Genomic DNA, 19,657 nt, shown 5'->3' with positions numbered 1-19,657 from the left:
AGGCCGGACTGAAGGCTCAATCCCTGATACGGGGCATGCAGGAGGCAGCCAATCAATGTTTCTCTCTCACTGACGTTTCTCTTACTCTCCCTGGAGGTCTGTGAGTCTGACATCCTGGCTCTATAGTCTCTCCCATTCCCTCCCCGTTTATTGTATCAGCCTTTTAGCCAAGATGTTACTTGGTGGTAGTTGTTTTTTACCAACAATATTCTCTGTTGCTTGTTTACAAGGAGGAAGAAAGTGATGATTTTTGGGGTGTCACTACCAGGCAAAGAAATCGAATTCACAGGTTCATTAACCCTAAAATAATAACCTCTTGCTCCAAAATGCACTACTCCCCTAGCCATTCCTCTCCTGGTACAAATAAGAAGTTAAAAATGGAAGTGTCTGGGTTCTTGTGATTGTCTTTCTCATGATACTGTATTTTTAACAACTGGCAAATTATTTGCTCTTACTGATTATGAAAGTAATACATATTCACTGTAGAAACTTTGAACAACGCAAAATGCATAAATTCTTTTAGTCATTTCATTCTAGTCTTCTATACATGTATACTATGTAAAGTGGTGTCATAATAATATAATTAAAGTTATTCCTCTTTCATTTAATAGTACAAAATGAGTATTTCCCTATTCCATTAACTACTCTTTGAAAATGCAATTCTTTTTAAAATACATGTTTTATTGATTTTTAGAGAGAGGAAAGGAAAGGGAAAAGGAGATAGAAACATTGATGAAAGAGAAACATCATCAATTGGCTGCCTCCTGCACAATCATGAGCCCGCAACCTGGGCATGTGCCCTGACCCAGAATAGAACCGGCGACCTCTTGGTTCATGGGTCGAAGCTCAATTACTGAGCCACACTGGCCGGGCTGAAAATGCAATTCTTAACGGCTGCTAAGTATTTTAACACATGAATATACTAAAATTTAACCATTTCCCTATTGGATTTTAAACTGTTTTATTTTTTTTAATTTTAATAAATAGCACCGTAATGAATTTTTTTGTATTTATATCTTCATTCCCATCTTTGATAATTTTCATGGGATGCATTTGTATAAATAATATATGTACTTTCATAATTTTAAAAATCTATAATGATAATAAACAATACTTTGAGAATTGTTCTCTCCTCCATATTTGTACATGCAGGATCAAAATCTATGATGAATCACATTCATTCATCTACTGAGGATTGTAGTAGTTAAAACTGTCTTTGTGTTTCCAGGCATTTTCAGATGAATTTGACAAAAGGGCTAATGGAAATTTCATCAGTGACAAAAGTCCCAAGGCTGACAATACACAAGGTTCAGTAAAGATAATTTTTCATCTTTTTTCTCTTTATTTTATTCTTTGTTGTTGTTTTTCCTTTTTGTTTGTTGTTTCTTTTGGAGTTCAGAAAAGCTTTTAAATTGAGAAATTAGTTCTGGTGGCTAAATAATTATTTAATGATAAGTGACAGATGATAGTGATGATTTTTATGAAAAAAATCAATTTGTGATAAAGAAGACATTAAATTATATTCCATACACCTGAGCACACAAGACACTGGCCATATTCGCGTGATCTGTAGTAGAAGAATAAGCAGGCCAAGTAATCTATACACTGGGGTTTTAAGTAGTGATAAGGCTACTATTTTCTAAGGATGATGTGACATGTGTTTTCAGAAATAGACACATTTAAAGAGACAATAGCAACCAAATGTGGCTTCTCCATCAAATTTGCTGTTACATATTTGACTTTATCCTATTTGGAGTTTGCCGAGGCTTCCTAAATCTGAATATGTATGTCTTCCATCAAATTTGGGAATTTTTTAGTCATTTCTTCAAATACTTTTCCTGCATTTGTCTCTGTCTCCTCTCCTTCTGGTGCTCAAATAATATGAATGTTAAGCCTTTTGATAGTGTCCTACCAGTCCTGAGGATCTGTTCTTTTTTTCCTTTTAATCTTTTTTTCTCTCTGTTCTTCAGATTGGATAATTTTTATTGAGCTACCTCCAAGTTCATAGAGACTCATTTCTCTGTCTGCTATACTATTGAGCCTATCCAGTGAATTTTTAAAATTTCAGATGTTGTATTTTTAAGTTCTAAAATATCCATTTGATTCTTATTTTATAATTTATATTTCTCTGCAGAGATTCTTATTTTTCTGTTCATTCCAAATTATTTCCACTCACTCAAATATATTTACTTTGACCTCGGGGAGCATATTTATACTAGATAGTTTAAAGTCTGATCATTCTAACATCTGGATCATCTTGAGATTAGCATCTATATTGAGTATCTTTATCCTTGAGAACTGCTCACATTTTCTCAGTTCTTTGTTTGACAAGCAGTTTTGGATTATAGGCTGGTTATTTTAATTATTATGTTGTGAAACTTGGGACTTGTTAAAATCCCCTGGAAAATGGTGATTGTTTTAGCAGGTAGTCAGTCAAGTTCATTCTAAACGTTTTGCCTCCCCTTCTGGGTGGGCCAAGGTTCCCATGTTATTGAGGTGCTCAGAGCCTTTGTTGTGCTGCTTGGGACTGCTCCCACATGTGTAGCTCCAGGGTAGGCTCAGGATTTATTCCAGTTCATCACTGAACATGGGTTCACCTTTTCCATCTCTCCCCTCTCCAGGACTCCCCTCACACTCTGTGGCTTGCAGGAGCCAATTTTCTAGGGCCCTAGCCAGAGAGACAGTGTTCTCTTGGAGTTTAAGCTGCCTGCCTGTTCTGTTGCTTCATAACTTTGTGTAATCAGTGCTCCCCTTGAGGAAAGTGGAGAGACAGAGAAAAAATAACAAGGATTTCTCACACACCCGTATATACTTTTCAGACCACAAGGGCGCTTTTCTCTGATTCTTCTGGATAGAAATACAGAATGTCTCTCAGAATTTTAGCTCCTGGTGGTGCCACTATGGAGTTCTGCAACTGGGGTCACCTTGGGGATAGGACCTGAATTAAAGAAGAATAAATATGGAAAATAAGGAAGATCCCTGACATACTCTTCAGTTCACAGGGCCCCCTTTTCTCAATGCTCTGGCCACAAAGACAGGGATCCTCGAAGAGTTTTGCTACCTTTGCTCATTGTGTAGTTCCACAGCTAGGGCCACCCCTGGGTCAAAGCTGGGAGGGAATAGAGGAAAAATTTCAAAACAAAACTCCTCTCTATATAAGTTGCCTCTTCACGTTTTGACTCGCCTTCCCAATGTGCCTGCTGTTGTTTACTTTTGGGTCCTCAGTAAGTGGATTTTGTATTTGTTCCATGTTTTAATTGTAATCAGTGGGAGAGATAAGCTCTCCCAAGCTGACTTCACTTTGGCCAGCACCAGAAGTCCACATTTGATATGTATTATATTTTATAATCCTTTGCAGAAACATACCGTCCTTGGGGCTAAAGGCCAGGTTAAAAGCCAGAGATAGGAGGGGTTGGGGAGGAGAGGCGGGGGGGAGAGGAAGAGAAGTACGGGAGGGCACATGTGAGGAGCATGAGACCTAAGTCATTCTTGTTAACTTGATTATTGATGCCATTTTCTTTCTTTTCAGTTATCTATGGGACTGTTACCAACCCTAGCTCAGGAGTTCATGAAATGAAAATTGGCCCCATCACCTTCCAGGTGGCCTCTGGAGATATTTCTAAAGAAGAGGCAGATGTGATTGTAAATTCAACATCAAAGACATTTAATCTCAAAGCAGGTACTTTAATTGTAGGGTTTTTACTAGTGTAATGGTCACAGTAGATCCCATGAAGGAGGGTTCCTATAGCCAAACTATTCTACAGTTGCTATAGCTAAACTGGTTTCTACAACTTTGGCTTATTAATATTAATTAATAATTTTAAAATTATTTTGACATGGTTTCTTATAATTGGTAACAGTTATTTCATGAGTTTTTCTTCCCTGTGATCAGAAATACCCATTTTATAGGATTTCCTTGATGATGGGGAAAGCATTTAGATAATGAGACAATCGTTCTGATTCAAGTGTACTGTACCGATTTTTTTATTCATGTTTGTAATCATGTTGATGTTCTCATGTAGGGGTCTCCAAAGCAATTTTGGAACAGGCTGGACAAAATGTGGAAATGCAATGTTCTCACCTAGGTAAGGCACAATGCTGGTTCTTGGTCCTAAATTGTAGGTGGAAGGCTGAATATGGGAGGCTGTGGAGAGGCTGTGGGTTGGGAGGCAGCATATTAATATTAAAATCACACATTTTACTAAAGAATTCCACTCATAGAGAATTAGAAGTGAAAAGAAGTGAAAAGTGAAATAATGGTTGAAAAGAGAAGGTAAGCAATTCCAAAATGATGGCAGCTACACTGATACTCTCCCAGGGCCAAACTGGAGTTACAACTAAAATATAGAAAAACCATCCTGAATAATCAACTGAAGACTAGCTGGAGAGCATCCTCATAACCAAGGATGAAAAGTGGAGACCACATAGAGAAGTGCAGAGGCATGAGAGGGCTGGCCAGGCTCCCGCAGATATCAGCGGAAGGTCTGGAGGGATATCTCAACTGTGGGCGGTTTCCACTGAAAACTCTTGGGCCTAAACACCAAGCTGAGCACCAGAACTGAGAAAGGTGCCCACATAATATATGGTTGTGAAAAACAGTGGGGGTTTCTGTCTGCCAGGAAGAGACAGCTGGAAATGCAGGCACCCTCTTAAAGGGCTAACACAGAATTTTTGTGTGCAGCCACTCAACTTCAGCTCTGGTGGAGGGAAGGCAGAGTAGATTAGTCCTTTCCAAACGCACCCATCCTCATAAAGGGGGCCACATGCTGTGGATCACAGAGAGCTCCAAACAGGGTACTCAAGGCCAGTCACAAACAGCATCTGACATTGACCTGCACCAGAGACCACCCAAAAAGACTGGAAGTCCTAGAAGAACTACCTACTACAAAGATGCAAACCCAAACAGGCAGCCAAACCCAAACGGGAGAAAAAAAACCAAGGCCCAAATGAAAGAACAAGAGAATTTTCCAGAAGAAAAGAGAAATGAAATGGAGATAGGCAATCTATCAGATACAGAGTTCAGAATAATGATTGTAAGGATGTTCAACGGAAACTATGAAGGAAATTAAGAATGAAATTGCAGAAATAAAGAATTCATTGGAAGGAATAGACAGCAGAATAGAGGAAGCTGAGGATCAGATCAGTGAATTAGAAGACAGGGTAGAAAAAAATCAATCAGAGAACCGAAAAGAAAAAAAACAATTAAAAAACAGGAGGACAGTCTAAGGGAGCTGTGGGACAACATGAAACATAACAATATTCACATCATAAGAGTGCCAGCAGGTGAAGAATGTAAGCAAGAGGTAGAGAATTTGTTTGAAGAAATAATGGCAGAAAACTTCTGTAACTTGTTGAAGGAAAAAGTCACACAAGTTTAGGAGGCACAGAGTCCCAAGCAAGAAGAACCCAAAGAGGGCCACACCCAGACACATCATAATTAAAGTGCCAAAAATTAAAACAGAGAATCTTAAAGGCAGCAAGAGAAAAGCAATCTGTTACCTATAAACGAGCTCCCATAAGACTGTCAGCTGACTTCTCGTCAGAAACTAAATAGGCCAGAAGGGAATGGCATGAAGTATTCAAGGTAATGAAAAGCAAGGATCTGAAACCAGGGCTACTCTATCCAGCAAGGCTATCATTCAAAATAGATGGTGAAATAAAGAGCTTCCCAGACAAAAAAGGGCTAAAGGAGTTTATCACCACCAAACCAGCATTGCAGGAAATGTTAAAGGGACTGCGGTAGTAATAAGAAGAAATAGAGAAACATAGGCATAGAGAATTAAAATGGCAATAGATAAGCACGTATCAGTAATAACCTTATATGTAAATAGATTAAATGCTTCAATCAAAAGACAGGGTAGGTGAATGGATTAGAAAACATGACCCAAACATAGGCTGTCTGCAAGAGTCCCACCTCAGAACAAAAGACACAAAGGATGAGAATGAAGGGATGGGAAAAAATTTCCATGCAAATGGAAATGAAAAAAACCTGGGGTAGCAATACTTATATCTGACAAAATAGACTTTAAAATGAAGGCCATAACAAGAGACAAGAAAGGTCACTACATAATACTAAAGGGATCAATCCAACAAGAGTATATAACCCTGATAAACATACATGTACCCAATATAGGAGCATCTAAATATATATAAAAAAACTTCTGGAGGACTTTAAAGGAGAGATCAATGGCAATACAGTCATACTAGGGGACTTTAACACCCCACTGACTTCACTAGGTAGATCTTCCAAACAAAAAATCAACAAGGAAACAGTAATTCTAAATGATACACTAGATCAGATGGGTTTAATTGACATTCACAGAACATTTCACCCCAAAGCTGCATAATATACATTTTTCTCAAGTGCACATGGGTCATTCTCAAAGACAGACCACATGTTAGGACACAAAGCAAGTTTCTACAAGTTCAAGAAGACTGAAATATCAAGCATCTTCTCAGATTACAATGGCATGAAATTAGAAATCAACTACAGTAAAAACACTCAAAAACATTCAAATACATGGAGGATCACATGATCTCACTCATATGTGGAATCTAATGAACAAAATAAACTGATGAATAAAATAGATCCAGAGACATAGAAGCATGGAACAGGCTGACAAATCTCAGAGGGAAAGTGGGGGTGGGGGTGGGGAGAGATTAATTAAAGAACTTATGTGCATATATGCATAACCCATGGACACAATCACTAGTGTGGAGAAGACGGGGGTGGGGGGTGGATATAGGGTGCAGGGGATGATTGGGGGAGAAAAAGGAGTCATCTGTAATATTTCAACAATAAAGATTAAAAAAAAAGAGAAGGTAAGCAAGAAAGATTTGTCAAAGGTAGTATTTCAGGAGTCTCTTATTCATGTAAAATGCTTTATTTGCCAAACCAGACATTTTGCTTTCTAAACAATCAGAGTGGGTTCAGTATCTGATTTTGCATCTTTTCATTTTGTGTTTCTTAGCTCAACAGCAAAACAATGGTTATATAATTACTGATGGTGGATTACTGAAGTGCAAGAATATTATTCATGTCATTGGCGGAAATGATGTCAAGAGATCGGTTTCCTGTGTTTTGCTAGAGTGTGAAAAACGGAATTACTCGTCCGTTTGCCTCCCAGCCATTGGGACAGGTTGGTAGCCTCTCAAGGCTAAATTCCTAGATGTCCCTTTTCCCTTTGATTTCCTGCTGACTTGAATGTAGTTCATGCTGAGTCTGAGTAAGGGCAGCTTCTTCACCCCCAAGACAGCCACTGAGGGAATGAACAAGGCCTGTGGGTAGTTTTAGAAAAAGAGGAAAAACATGAAGAAACCCAAAGAGAGTGTTGGATTAGAGAGACATTTGCTTCCTAACATGGAGGGGAAGGGAGAGAAAGAGAGGGGAATGGAAAGGAGCAGAGACAGAAAGACCATCCCTCCTCTTTTGATCTGCTCTTTTCTCTTTTTCCACCCTCTTCATATCCCCAATTATTTAGACCTTAACACCCCCTCCCATCCCCTCTTCATGGAGAACATCAGTGCATTGACTTCCACCTTCCTGTAACTGACTCCCAGACGAGCATTTCCAGGCCTCTTCTCTTACCTGTTGAGCAGTGGCTTTGTAGTTTGGCCTTAAGGCATCTCTGCACAGAAGCCTTTCAATCACTGTAACCCAGTGGATTCTAATGGGCCAGAAACTCAACTTGCCACCTTTCTCTTCTCAGCCTACTTGCCTCTTTCAAGTTTCCTCTTTTCCTCTAGTGATTGTGTGATTGATTCTTCATATATAAAGATGTGCTTTGGGTTTACCATTAGTAAGGTGGTGCTCTTTGAGCTCTTTTCCCAGGAATCTGAGTCATGCGTGTTGGTCAGGAATTTTTGCTTGGTCTCCCTTAAGAGAGCTGGTCAGGGGAGGCAAATCCCCTCAGGCTTTAAATGGAATGGAGCTGACCAGTTCCAGAGAGAGAATGCTAGGCACTGGACTGATCATTCCATTGCCCAAGAATCTAAGTTTGAACATCTACACTGGCATGCTAGGCCCTCCAGAAGTTTAGCCTCAATAACTTACCCATCCTTGTCACCTTCTGGGCCTTCTTCAGAATGTCCCACATTCTGATTTGTGTAATCCTCTACCATTCCTCTTAATGTTTCCACGTGGAATGCTATGTCTACTTTATTACTTTCCTATTTCTAAAGGTATAATTTATAGCCCCTTTATGTTTTTTATTCCCTTGTAGTATCCTCCAATCCTAGCACATCAGCTAACATGTTATCTGTCTATCATCTATCTATCTGTCTCCCTGTCTGTCTGTCATCTTTTGTGAATACCCACTAATGACTCCTCAGTCTTTGTCTCCATTTGCTTTTTTGTCTTTCTTCTGGTCTTGTGTTTCTACCTTAACTTTATTTGGGCCAAGAAAGCATGCATCCCAGGGTTGGTATAGAGACCTTCCCAAGGAAGTCCCTGGGTGTCGTCAAAGAAGAAACCAGGAAATGAGGCAGTTTTAGTTTTATATAAATATGTACACGTGTTTGAGTATTTCTGGGTTACTGCAAATCTTTTGTTTCTTCTACTGACCTGGTAGCATTGCTGTTCTGCACAAATAAATGCATGTTAGCAGGTTCTCCTTGCTTGTCTTCTTTACCTAGCTCTATCACCCTTTGAGCTGGTCCTTAGACTAACAGATGGGGATGCTTTCTTCCTTAATGGTGTTTATGAGTTGAGTTTGACTAGCAGGGATCAAGACAGCTTCTGGCAGTAAAGGAAGCCCTCTACCTGTTACCTACAGATACCCACCCTCAGGGGAGAGAATGGGCGGTCAGTGATACCTGCAAGCACTTTAAACTCAGTGCAAACTCCAAACTCCAATTTACTGTCTTCTCTCCCAAACCACACTTTCCTGTTACATCTCTGATTATGTTAAAAGCATTACTTTCTATCTAGAATCCTTGACTCTACTCTCTTTATCACTCCCATGTTTATTAGCTTATTAATTAGCTTGATTAAATGTTTTCTGAGTGCCAGGCACTGAGTTGAGGCACATGGGATAGAAAAGATGACTAAGAAAAGGATCTAGTCCAAAAGGAGCACCTAGCCTATTGTGAGACACAGACATGTAAACAAACCACTGCAATACAGAGTGCCCACGATATACACATGAAAGTGTGTGGGTGGCAAAAGAGGGGGAACAAAAGGTCAAGTATACATGCAGGTGACCCCTAGGTTAGATTTATGAGTCTTTTGTTCAGTGTTGGGCTGTTGGCTTCTTGGCATCCTGGAACAAGAACTCTCCACTGTGTCTAGGACTTCAAAAGTGTTTGCTGATGTATTGTTAGAAAAGTCTATGGAGATGAAAAATTTGGGGTGGTGGTGTATTATAATCCAGTTATGAGAACTGGAATCCCTAATTTATTCCTCAGCCTTTTCCAGTTGGGTCTTTATTTTTCTAGTAATTTTTATTTGCCTTTCCAGGAAATGCTAACCAAGACCCACATAAGGTTGCTGAAGCCATAATTGATGCCATTGAAGACTTCATCCAGAAAGGATCAGTCCAGTCTGTGAAAAAAGTTAAAGTTGTTATCCTTCTGCCTCAAGTACTGGACGTATTTTGTGCCAGCATGAAAAAAAGAGAAGGCGCTCAGGCTGCTCCACAGTCTGTGATATCTAAAATTGCATGTGAGTTGTTGATTTTTATGAACTACATGTTTCTATTATTGATGTCACATGAGAAATAGTTAAAACTCTAAATTATTTTTTGCAGTAGTTTATTAGCTCCCCCCAGTTTTATTGAGAAATTATTGACATACATCACTGTATAAATTTAAGGTGTACAGCATAATGGTTTGACTTACATATATTACTGCAATATGTTTAGTTAGCATCCATCATCTCATACAGTTAAGAGAAAGCAAAAAGATGAAGTTTTTTCCTTGTGATGAGAACTCTTAGAATTAACAGCTTTCATGTATATCATATAGCTGTGTTAACTATAGGCATCAATCATGTTGTACATTATATCCTTAGTACTTATTTATCTTGTAACTGGAAGTTTGTACCTTTGACCACCTTTCTGCAATTTTCCCTTCCCCCCAACTCTCCTCTGGTAACCACAAATCTGATCTCTTTTTCTATGAGTTTGGGTTGTTTGTTGTTTTTTTATTTATTTTTAAATACATCTTTTATTGATTTCAGAGAGAGGAAAGGAGACAGAGAGAGAGAAACATCAATGATGAGAGAGTCATTGATCAGTTGCCTCCTGCTCTCCCCCGACCGGGGATCGAGCCTGCAGCCCGGGCATGACCAGGAATCAAACCCTGACCACCTGGATCCCAGGCCAACGCTCAACTGCTGAGCCACACCCGGCAGGGCAGTTGTTGTTTTTTAGATTCCACATGTAAGTGAGATCTTATGATATTTGTCTTTTTCTGTCTTATTTGATTTTTTTTTTTTTTAAATATATCTTTATTGATTTCAGAGAGGAAAGGAGAGGGAGAGAGAGAGAGATAGAAACATCAATGATGAGAGAGTCACTGATTGAGCCCGCAACCCGGGCATGTGCCCTGACCGGAAATCGAACCCTGATTGCCTGGATCCTAGGTCGACACTTAACCGCTGAGCCACACCCGGCCGGGCTTTCTGTCTTATTTGAAAAGACTAATCTTTAATGAACTATCAGAAAGAAAATTAAGAAAACAATCCCATTTACAATTGCATCAAAAAGAATAAAATATCTAGGAATAAATTTAACCAATGAGGTGAAAGTTATGACACTGATAAAAGAAATTGAAGAAGACACAAATAAGTGAAAAGATATTCTGTTCATATATTGGAAGAATTAATATTGTTAAACTATCCATACTTCCTAAAGCAATCTACAGATTCAGTATAATCCCTATCAAAATTTCAGTGGAGCCCTAGCTGGTTTTCAGTGGTTAGAGCATCAGCCCATGGACTGAAGAATCTCTAGTTTGATTCCCATCAAGGGCATGTACTCGATCCCTAGTCAGGGCACTTATGAAAGCAACCAATCGATGTGTCTCTTTCACATTGATGTTTCTATCTCTCTCTCTCCCTTCCACTCTCTCTGTAAAGCAATGGAAAAATGTCCTCAGGTGAGGATTACAAAAAAAAAAAAATTCCAATTTAATTTTCTCAGTAGAACAAACAATCCTAAAATTTGTATGGAACCTCTAAAGACCCCAAAAAGCCAAAGCAATTTTGAGAAAATATAACAAAGGTGGAAGCATCACAATTCCTGATTTCAAAATATATTACAAAGCTATAGTAATCAAAATAGTATGCTATTGGTTAAAAACAAACACATAGATCAATGGAAGAGAATAGAGAGCCCAGAAATAAACCTATGCATATATGGTAAATTAATTTACAACAAAGGAGTCAAGAATATACAATGGGGAAAGGATAGTCTTTTTAATAAATAGTATTGGGCGCTCACTTCGGTAGCACATATGCTAAAATAAATGGCGCTGGGACAATAAATGGCGCTGGGACAGCCACATGCAAATGAATGAAGCTGGCCACTCTTACACCACACACAAAAATCCACTCAAACTAGATTAAAGACTTGAATATAAAACCTGAGACCATTAAACTTCTAAAAGAAAACAGGGTAAGCTACTCAATATCAGTCTTGGCAATACTTTTTTGGATTTGACAACAAGAACACAAACAGCAGAAGCAAAAATAAACAAGTGGGACTACATCAAATAAAAAAGCTTCTGTAAAGCAAAGGAAACCATCAATAAAATGAAAAGACAACCTACTGAATGGGAGAAAATATTTGCAAGTCATACAGCTGATAAGGGGTTAATATCAAAAATATATAAATAACTCATACAACTCAATAGAAAAACCCCACACAATTCAATTTTAAAATGCACAGAGGATATGAATAGACGTTTTTTCCCCAAAGAAGACATACCTACCAATAACCAACAAGTACATGAAAGGGTGCTCAACATCACTAATCATCAGGAAAATGTAAATCAAAACAATGAAATATCACCTCACATGTTAGAATGCTTTTATGGAAAAGACAAGAAATAAATGTTGGCAAAAATGTGGAGAAAAGGCCCGGCTGGGCTTGGCTCAACGGTTGAGCATCGACCTAGGATCCAGGAGATCATGGTTCGATTTCCGGTCAGGGCACATGCCCGGGTCGCGGGCTGGATCCCCAGTTGGGGGCCTGCAGAAGGCAGCCAATCAATGATTCTCTAATCATTGATGTTTCTCTCTCTCCCCCTCTCCCTTCCTCTCTCTGAAATCAATAAAGACTTTAAAAAAAAAAAAAAGTGGAGAAAAGGAAACCCTTGTCCACTGTTGGTGGGAATGTAAATTGGTGTAGCCACTACTGAAAACAGTATGGAGGTTCCTAAAAAAATTAAAAATAGAACTACCACCTGATCCAGCAATTTCACTTCTAGGTATTGATCTGAAGGAAATAAAATCATTATCTTGAAGAGATAGCTGCTCCCCCATGTTCACTGAAGCATTACTTACATAGCCAAGACACAGAAACAACCTATTATCTATCTGCAAATGAATGGATAAAGAAGATGTGATATATACACATGTGGGGCAAAAGTAGGTTTACAGTTGTGAGTACGTGAACCAGAATTCTTGTATTATTATTTTTTATTGTATTATTTTCCATATGAACAACTGTAAACCTACTTTTATCCTTACTGTGTATATATGATGGAATATTATTCAGTCCTAAAAAAGGAAATCCTACCATTTGCAACAACATAGATAGACCTTGAGGGCATTATGCTAAATGAAGCAAGTCAGACAGAGAAAGACAAATAATGTATGATATCTCAAATGTGTGGAATCTAAAACAAACAAACAAAAAACTGAACTCATAGATACAGAGAACAGATTGGTAGTTGCCAGAGGTGGGGTGATGGGAGGTGGGCAAAATCGGTGGAGGTGGTCAAAAGGTACAAACTTCCAATTATAAGATAAGTCCTGGGGATGTGACATACAGCACGGTGACTATAAAAGAAAAAGGAAGTAAAGAAGGGAGGAGGGGGGGAAGGAGGAAGAAAGGGAGAAATAGCTAAATCTTTTTTTTTTTTCTTTTTAAATCCAAAACAATTACATTCCCTTTCGTTTCTTTTTTAGCATTTTTTGGCTTCTCAAAGCAACCTCCCCCAAAACAAAAGTGTTTTGTTTTTGAGAAGAAAATAGAATCAGCAATTTTTCAGGTGTGTGGTGAAAATGAAAAATGTGTGGAAAAAGCCATCTCCACTTTACAGGATCTGATTAAAAAGGATCAGAGGTCTTACACCAGTGTAGATGAATGTATCAAAGACTTTGATGGAAAGGAATGTCAGGAATTGAATAAGCTGCAGAAGGACTTGAATATTACAGTGCACTTCGACCATCAAAAACCTCTGATTGAAGTTTCAGGAATCACCAGAGATGTGGAACAGGCTAGAAATACAATTGAGGAAATGATCAAGACAGTTAGATTAGTCAAAGAGCAGGAATCCAGAGCAGATTACGTCAGTAACTTTGTAGAATGGCAATATAACGACAATAACACTTTTTATAATTTTGACAAAATAACCAATCTGCAATTGGAGGATGCAAGAAAAAAAGAGGGAAAACTAGTTGTCAAAATTAATAAGCAGAGCTACACAGTGGACTTGAAAACATTCATTGCTACAAATGCAAAGGGACACAGCTTATCTGTTCAGCGCCTCATGAAACCTGAAGGTAAGTCAAACTCCCATGCTTGTTATCCATTATTTTACACTTACTTCGGGCTTAACACTGTTTTGTACATACATCAAAACTGTATTCAAGTATATAAAATTCACGTAACCTTATGGAATAAAATAGGAAACTTGGACTCTGAGCTTAAGGAGCTTACGTTATGGCTGGGAAAATATAGCATGGGTGCGCCCAACATCCCAAGGATGACCCATCTTAGTGGTAACAATAGCCAAACCTTTGATTTTTACAGTTTACAAGTTTCCCAGAGCCAGTTCTTCTGGGAGGCAGTGGCTGCTTTAGTCGGGAGAGGGAAAGCCATGGGCTTTAAAGAAAAGTGGCCCAAGGTTTTTTCAGCCTGGTCAGAGAGCGGGCACTTTCTGCATCTGTGATTATACCCAGAGAGGACCGGGAGCCTGTAGGATCTTCTCCCAGAAGTCACTTCCTCCTCTGCCCTGAAAATAAAGTTGCTTGACACACACACATCAGGAAGCAGCCTTAGATTCTCTGACTGGATCTGCTTCCTGAGAAGGGAATGCTTGTCTTGTATAGACAGCCACTCCTGCCTTCAAACCACTGAAATCTCCCACCGAAAACTAGTAAAAATGGCTTCCCTTCCAGTATTTTCTCTTCATCTTTTGGGAGATCAGTGTGAACGAATTCCTCATACCCTGAGCAACCCTGGGGAAATGAGAAGTCAAGAGTAAAATTCTGTTTAGCAGAAGGGAAGATGGAGTTGCCACCACAACCTACCACATAGCAAAACTCGCCACCCACTCAACTCTTAAGGATGTTATGAAGAGTAATGAAGGAACAGATGTGGAGGACCTTGTGGTGGGCATTCAGGCAAAAATCCGTGTGTTTGTAAGCAGTACAAGAGTAACTATTTAAAACATTATAAGGAAATAATTGATTGTTAAATTTAAAAAATATATATATCTTTATTGATTTCAGAGAGAGGAAAGGAGAGGGAGAGAGAGAGATGGAAACATCAATGATGAGAGTCATTGATCGGCCACAGCCCACAACCTGGGCATGTGCCCTGACTGGGAATCAAACCCTGATCACCTGGATCCTAGGTCGATGCTCAACCGCTGAGCCACGCCCGGCCAGGCGATTGTTAAATTATTAAATTATGACAGATTAGAGACTGAGCAGAATGTGCAGCCGAGTCACCTGATACCAGCAGTTCTCATGAGCACGATCAAAACTTGTGAAGATGTGGGGACACAGGTTCCACCCCTCAGAGATTTTGGTTGATGGATCTGTGGGTTTTGTTTTTTCTTTCTTAAGCATTATGGTTGGTTCTGTGGTTTTGTGTGGTCCACACTTTGAAAAACATTCTCCCAGAATGATAAGAAATTTCTTGAATACATTGAATTAGGAGATTGTAAAACAAGAACATGAATGATACTAGGTTTTTCAAAGCATACCAGGGAGGTAGACTGTGTAGATGAGTCCTCCTTGGTGAAGAGTGTCCTCAGATATCTACTTTGCAGTTGAAGTCCCTGGACACTGGAGTGATATGAAGCAGCAGCGTGTCTGTCTTGTTGAGCTACAGCCTGGTCAACCAGAATACGGCAAAGTGGCAGACACATTCAATCAGACCTGCTCACATTTCAAGATAGAGAAGGTAAGCCTTCTGCTGACATGGAGTTCCTTAAAGATGGAAATAAGGGGCATCGTGGTCCTGGAGAAATACATTTTGATTGATTTCCTATAATATCTTTTAACCAGAATTAGAATATTTTATGATAGTTTTCAGATTTTAGATTTTACTTATGTCACCATAATTACTGAGACATTAAGACTGAGATTCTCGTGTAAGTTATAATAGATTGCAATATGATATTAGAATTCTAAAGACACTTATTTCCTTTGTGAAGCAAGCTAATAAAAATTCAAAGATATGGCTTCAGAGTTGGAGTTGATAACTAGCAAGCCACCACAGAGAGACAGGCAGGGAGGCTCCTCAGGTTTGGGTTATGTGCCTCTGCCCCACTGTTCACAGATGAACAGTGCTTGCTTCCTTAGTAAACCCAATGGACCTTTCATTGTTCATCTCATTTATTTTGGCAACTTCCACTCTTAAAAAAATTAGTATGCTCTTTGAAATTTATGGTCTTTCTTTTTTAAAAAAAAAGATTTCAGAGAGAGGAAGGGAGAGGAAGAGAGACAGAAAAATCAGTGATAAGAGTCATTGATTGGCTGCCTCCTGCATGCCCCCTACTGGGGATGGAGCTTAAAACCTAGGCATGTGCCCTGACCAGGAATCTAACCATGGGCAAATTTATGTTCTTTCTTGACTTCTATGGCAATATTATTTTGATGCTTTCTTCTTCTTTAATTCTCCTTTTGTTACCACTGGTATCTGTTTCTTCTCAAAACTCCTAATCCTAGCTTTACTCACAGGATTTCTATTTTGGTCTTCTGTCTCTGCACTTCACCACGGAATCTTTTTACCCTTCTTGGATGCAGTCATTATTTCAATGTTAATAGCTCTCAAATCAGCATATCACCAGCCTGGATCTTTGACTCCAGCTCTAGAACATATTCCCAGCGGCCTAAAAATATCTCCACTTGGTTATCTGTCTGCTAAATCAATTTCCCTAAAACCTAACTAATCATCTCTAAGTAATAATCTTTCCCCTTCCTTCTCCTTTCTGTCCTTGGTTCTACCATACTCTGAGTACAGCTAGAGATTTTTGAGTTCCTTCTCTTCATTCATAATAATGAGTGTGCCAATAAGGTCTTATAGTTTCCTTTTTTTGCAGATTTTCTCTTACTTTCTATTTGGACTGCCACCATTCTGTTTATTCATGTAGTTAAGCACATAATAATTCAAAAAAGATTTGAAATGTCCTAAAAGATATAGACCATACCTTCAGATAAAATAAGTAGTTGAGGAAAAATGGACACAGAGAAAAGGAAAGTAGTGAAAATAAGATAACACAGAAGTATTGTTAATTCACAAAAATACGTAACATGAAGTCCTAGATAGTTACTAGAGGAGGACCACTAGTTTGTCCCTGAGCTTCCTAGTAGACAAAGCACAGAAGTAAATAGCCAGCTACAAGATTCATAATCTTGTCTATAAATCAGAAAGCAAACCACTTGATCAGGAAACACACAGCTTTTAACAATACCGAGACTGACTCCTGAGAGGTTAGAATATCTTCAAAATCATCTTCACAATACATCCAAGATCAAATTTTATATCACTATGTTCTGTTTTTTTTTAAATCTCTTAATTGTTGAGCAAAACCATTCTGTCAGGTACTAAGACAACGTGATTTAAGTATGCAGCTCTTTGATGATCTGGTTCTGAGATGGCAAATAAGTTTCATTCCAAATACCATCTGATAGTGGCTGACTGGCACACTGTGGTGAGATGCCAAGCCCAGATTGAGCAGACTATCCGCTTTACCAGCAGTGTCTGCTGTGGACCCTGGAGGCTTGCCCTGTGTTGTCAGACCTTGGCCAGAGAAATGATTTCACCTTTTTGTAGTGAAATCCTTTTTACAAATAAAATTTTATGTGAAATCCTAGTGTATGACACCAATAAAAGCAGAGCTAGGTAGTACTTAAGGCACCTCTGTGGAGGTCTCTCCTCATGTGAAAACATTAACATGAAAAATGGATGGACTGTCATCCTCCATGACTGTCACGTCTTGTGACTACGATTTTTAACATCCATAAACTTTCACCTGGATTCAAAATTTTGTCACATTTGCTTTTTACGCCTCACTCTGAGTTTTTGCTGAAGCATTTGAAAGTTAAGTTGCAGGCATCATGACACTCCTAAATATTTTAGCATGTATCTCCTAAGAATAAAGACATTCTCCCAAATAACTAAGAACCATTAACCTATGTAAGAAAATAACATTAATTCAATAATTTCCAATATAAAGTCCATATTCAAATTTTCCCATTTGCTTGAAACATTTTCTTATAACTCTCATTCCACTCCCACCCCCATCCCTAGTCTGGGTTAATATGCTGCATTTGGTCATTACGTCTCCTTCATCTTTTCTGATCTGGAACAGTATTTCTGCATTTAAAAAAAAATTTATGATACTGAATTTTTTAAGGAATTTAAGCCAGTTATGTTATAGAATGTCACACATTTTGGCTCTGTCTGGTCAGTTCTTTTTTTTTTTTTTTTAAGAACCCAAGCCAGTTTTCTTATAGGTTCTAGATTTGTCTGTGTTTTTTTTTATGGTGTTATTTAATTTATTCCTCTATCCTCTTTATTTCTGGTAAACTGGGAGTTAGGTTGAAGAGCTTGGGTAAATTCAGATCAATACTTTTTGTAAGAATATTTCATAGGTGATACATTACATGAAGCCTCATATGGTAATGTTGTCCCACTACTGCTGATGCTAAGTTTGATCACTAGGTAGGGTGGTGACCACCACATCTCTCCACTGGAGTCAGTCAGTAATCTGTGGGGTGATACTTAGTCACTGTATAGTAAGGACCCTGTTCCCCAACAGCCTTTTACCGATTGACTTTAATATTTATTGATGATCCTTTCCTAAGTCTGTTATTACTGCAGAGGTTGAAAAATGGTAATTTTCTAGTTCTGTCATTCCTTCTGCACTTATTATCTGGCGTTTTTGTAAAGAAGTTTTTTCCCCTTTTGCTTTAAAAAAATTCAGTATGTGGCGCTGTGCCCTGCTGCGGTGGGTATAGCCGCAGACGCTGGGACTGGGACCACTGCCAATGCCACGACCATTAGGGATGAGCTGGACTGTGCCATGGACTTAATGAGGCGCCTGCCTCCACAGCAAATCGAGAAAAACCTCAGCAACCTGATCGACCTGGTCCCCAGTCTATGTGAAGATCTCCTGTCTTTTGTTGACCCCCCACTGAAAATCGCCAGAGACAAGGTGGTGGGAAAGGATTACCTTTTGTGTAACTACAACAGAGACGGGGACTCCTTTAGGTCACCGTGGAGTAATAGGTATGACCCACCCTTGGAAGATGGGGCCATGCCTTCTGCTCGGCTGAGAAAGCTGGAGGTGGAAGCCAACAATGTCTTTGACCAGTATCGAGACCTGTATTTTGAAGGTGGCATCTCATCTGTCTACCTCTGGGATCTGGATTATGGCTTTGCTGGAGTGATCCTCATAAAGAAGGCTGCTGACAGATCAAAGATCAAAGGCTTCTGGGATTCCATCCATGTGTTGGAAGTGCAGGAGAAATCCAGCGGCTCCACTGCCCGTTACAAGCTGACCTCCACCGTGATGCTATGGCTGCAAACCAACAAGTCCAGCGCTGGCATCATGAACCTTGAAGGCAGCCTTACCAGACAGATGGAGAAAGAAGGAACTGTGAGCGACTGCTCGCCACACTTGGCCAATATAGGGCGCCTGGTAGAGGACATGGAAGACAAAATCGGAAGTATGCTCAATGAGATCTACTTTGGAAAAACAAAGGACATCGTCAGTGGGCTGAGGTGTGTACAGACTTTTGCAAACAAATCAAAACAAGAAGCTCTTTAAGGATTACCTGGTGGAGGCTTTGAAGAGAAAGCAGCAGTGTTAAACCTCTGCTTCATGCCAACCGGATATGCCATGCACTCATTAGGTTCCTTTCTTAGAAAACTCATTTTCTGCGCCTTTCCCTTGTCCTTTCCCTCCCCGACCAGGTCACACAACTTGCGTCACTGACCTGCACAGCATCATCACACCCTGAGAGTAAAGTGGCTAAACACCCTTCTCTGTCTTCCCACCACGTTTTGCTATCAGAACTTGATGTTTCCATAGAGATTGTGTTTTGTTTGCCCAGCTCCCTGTCCTCCCCCCCACACCCATTTATAAGCATAAAATACACTGTCTTCCTCCCCTTCCTTCCCACCTTTTTGTTACATTGGTGTAAAAAATGTAAAACCAAAAAATTTTATGAAATAACTGTGGTGTGTGAAAG

At 39.3% G+C, this 19,657-nt stretch overlaps 1 protein-coding gene across 1 annotated transcript in view; it reads left to right on the top strand.

Annotated features, from left to right (window-relative positions):
- The window catches only part of PARP14 (poly(ADP-ribose) polymerase family member 14), a gene marked incomplete at its 3' end in the record, with an annotated part of 41,084 nt that extends 21,808 nt beyond the window's left edge, over nucleotides 1–19,276 (top strand). Inside the window, 9 exon segments of the mRNA XM_081139025.1 lie at nucleotides 1,229–1,307; nucleotides 3,530–3,679; nucleotides 4,023–4,085; nucleotides 6,972–7,139; nucleotides 9,458–9,661; nucleotides 13,133–13,729; nucleotides 15,226–15,359; nucleotides 18,388–19,230; nucleotides 19,232–19,276. Coding sequence (XP_080995151.1) covers nucleotides 1,229–1,307; nucleotides 3,530–3,679; nucleotides 4,023–4,085; nucleotides 6,972–7,139; nucleotides 9,458–9,661; nucleotides 13,133–13,729; nucleotides 15,226–15,359; nucleotides 18,388–19,230; nucleotides 19,232–19,276 — 2,283 coding nt within the window.
- Nucleotides 19,277–19,657: the final 381 nt, after the last annotated feature.

The sequence above is a fragment of the Miniopterus schreibersii genome (genome assembly GCF_964146895.1).
Source record: "Miniopterus schreibersii genome assembly, chromosome: 5".
Classification (NCBI taxonomy): Eukaryota; Metazoa; Chordata; class Mammalia; order Chiroptera; family Miniopteridae; genus Miniopterus; species Miniopterus schreibersii.
The sequence above is the reverse complement of the archived record's forward strand: the minus strand, read 5'-3'. Positions and strand labels throughout refer to the sequence as shown.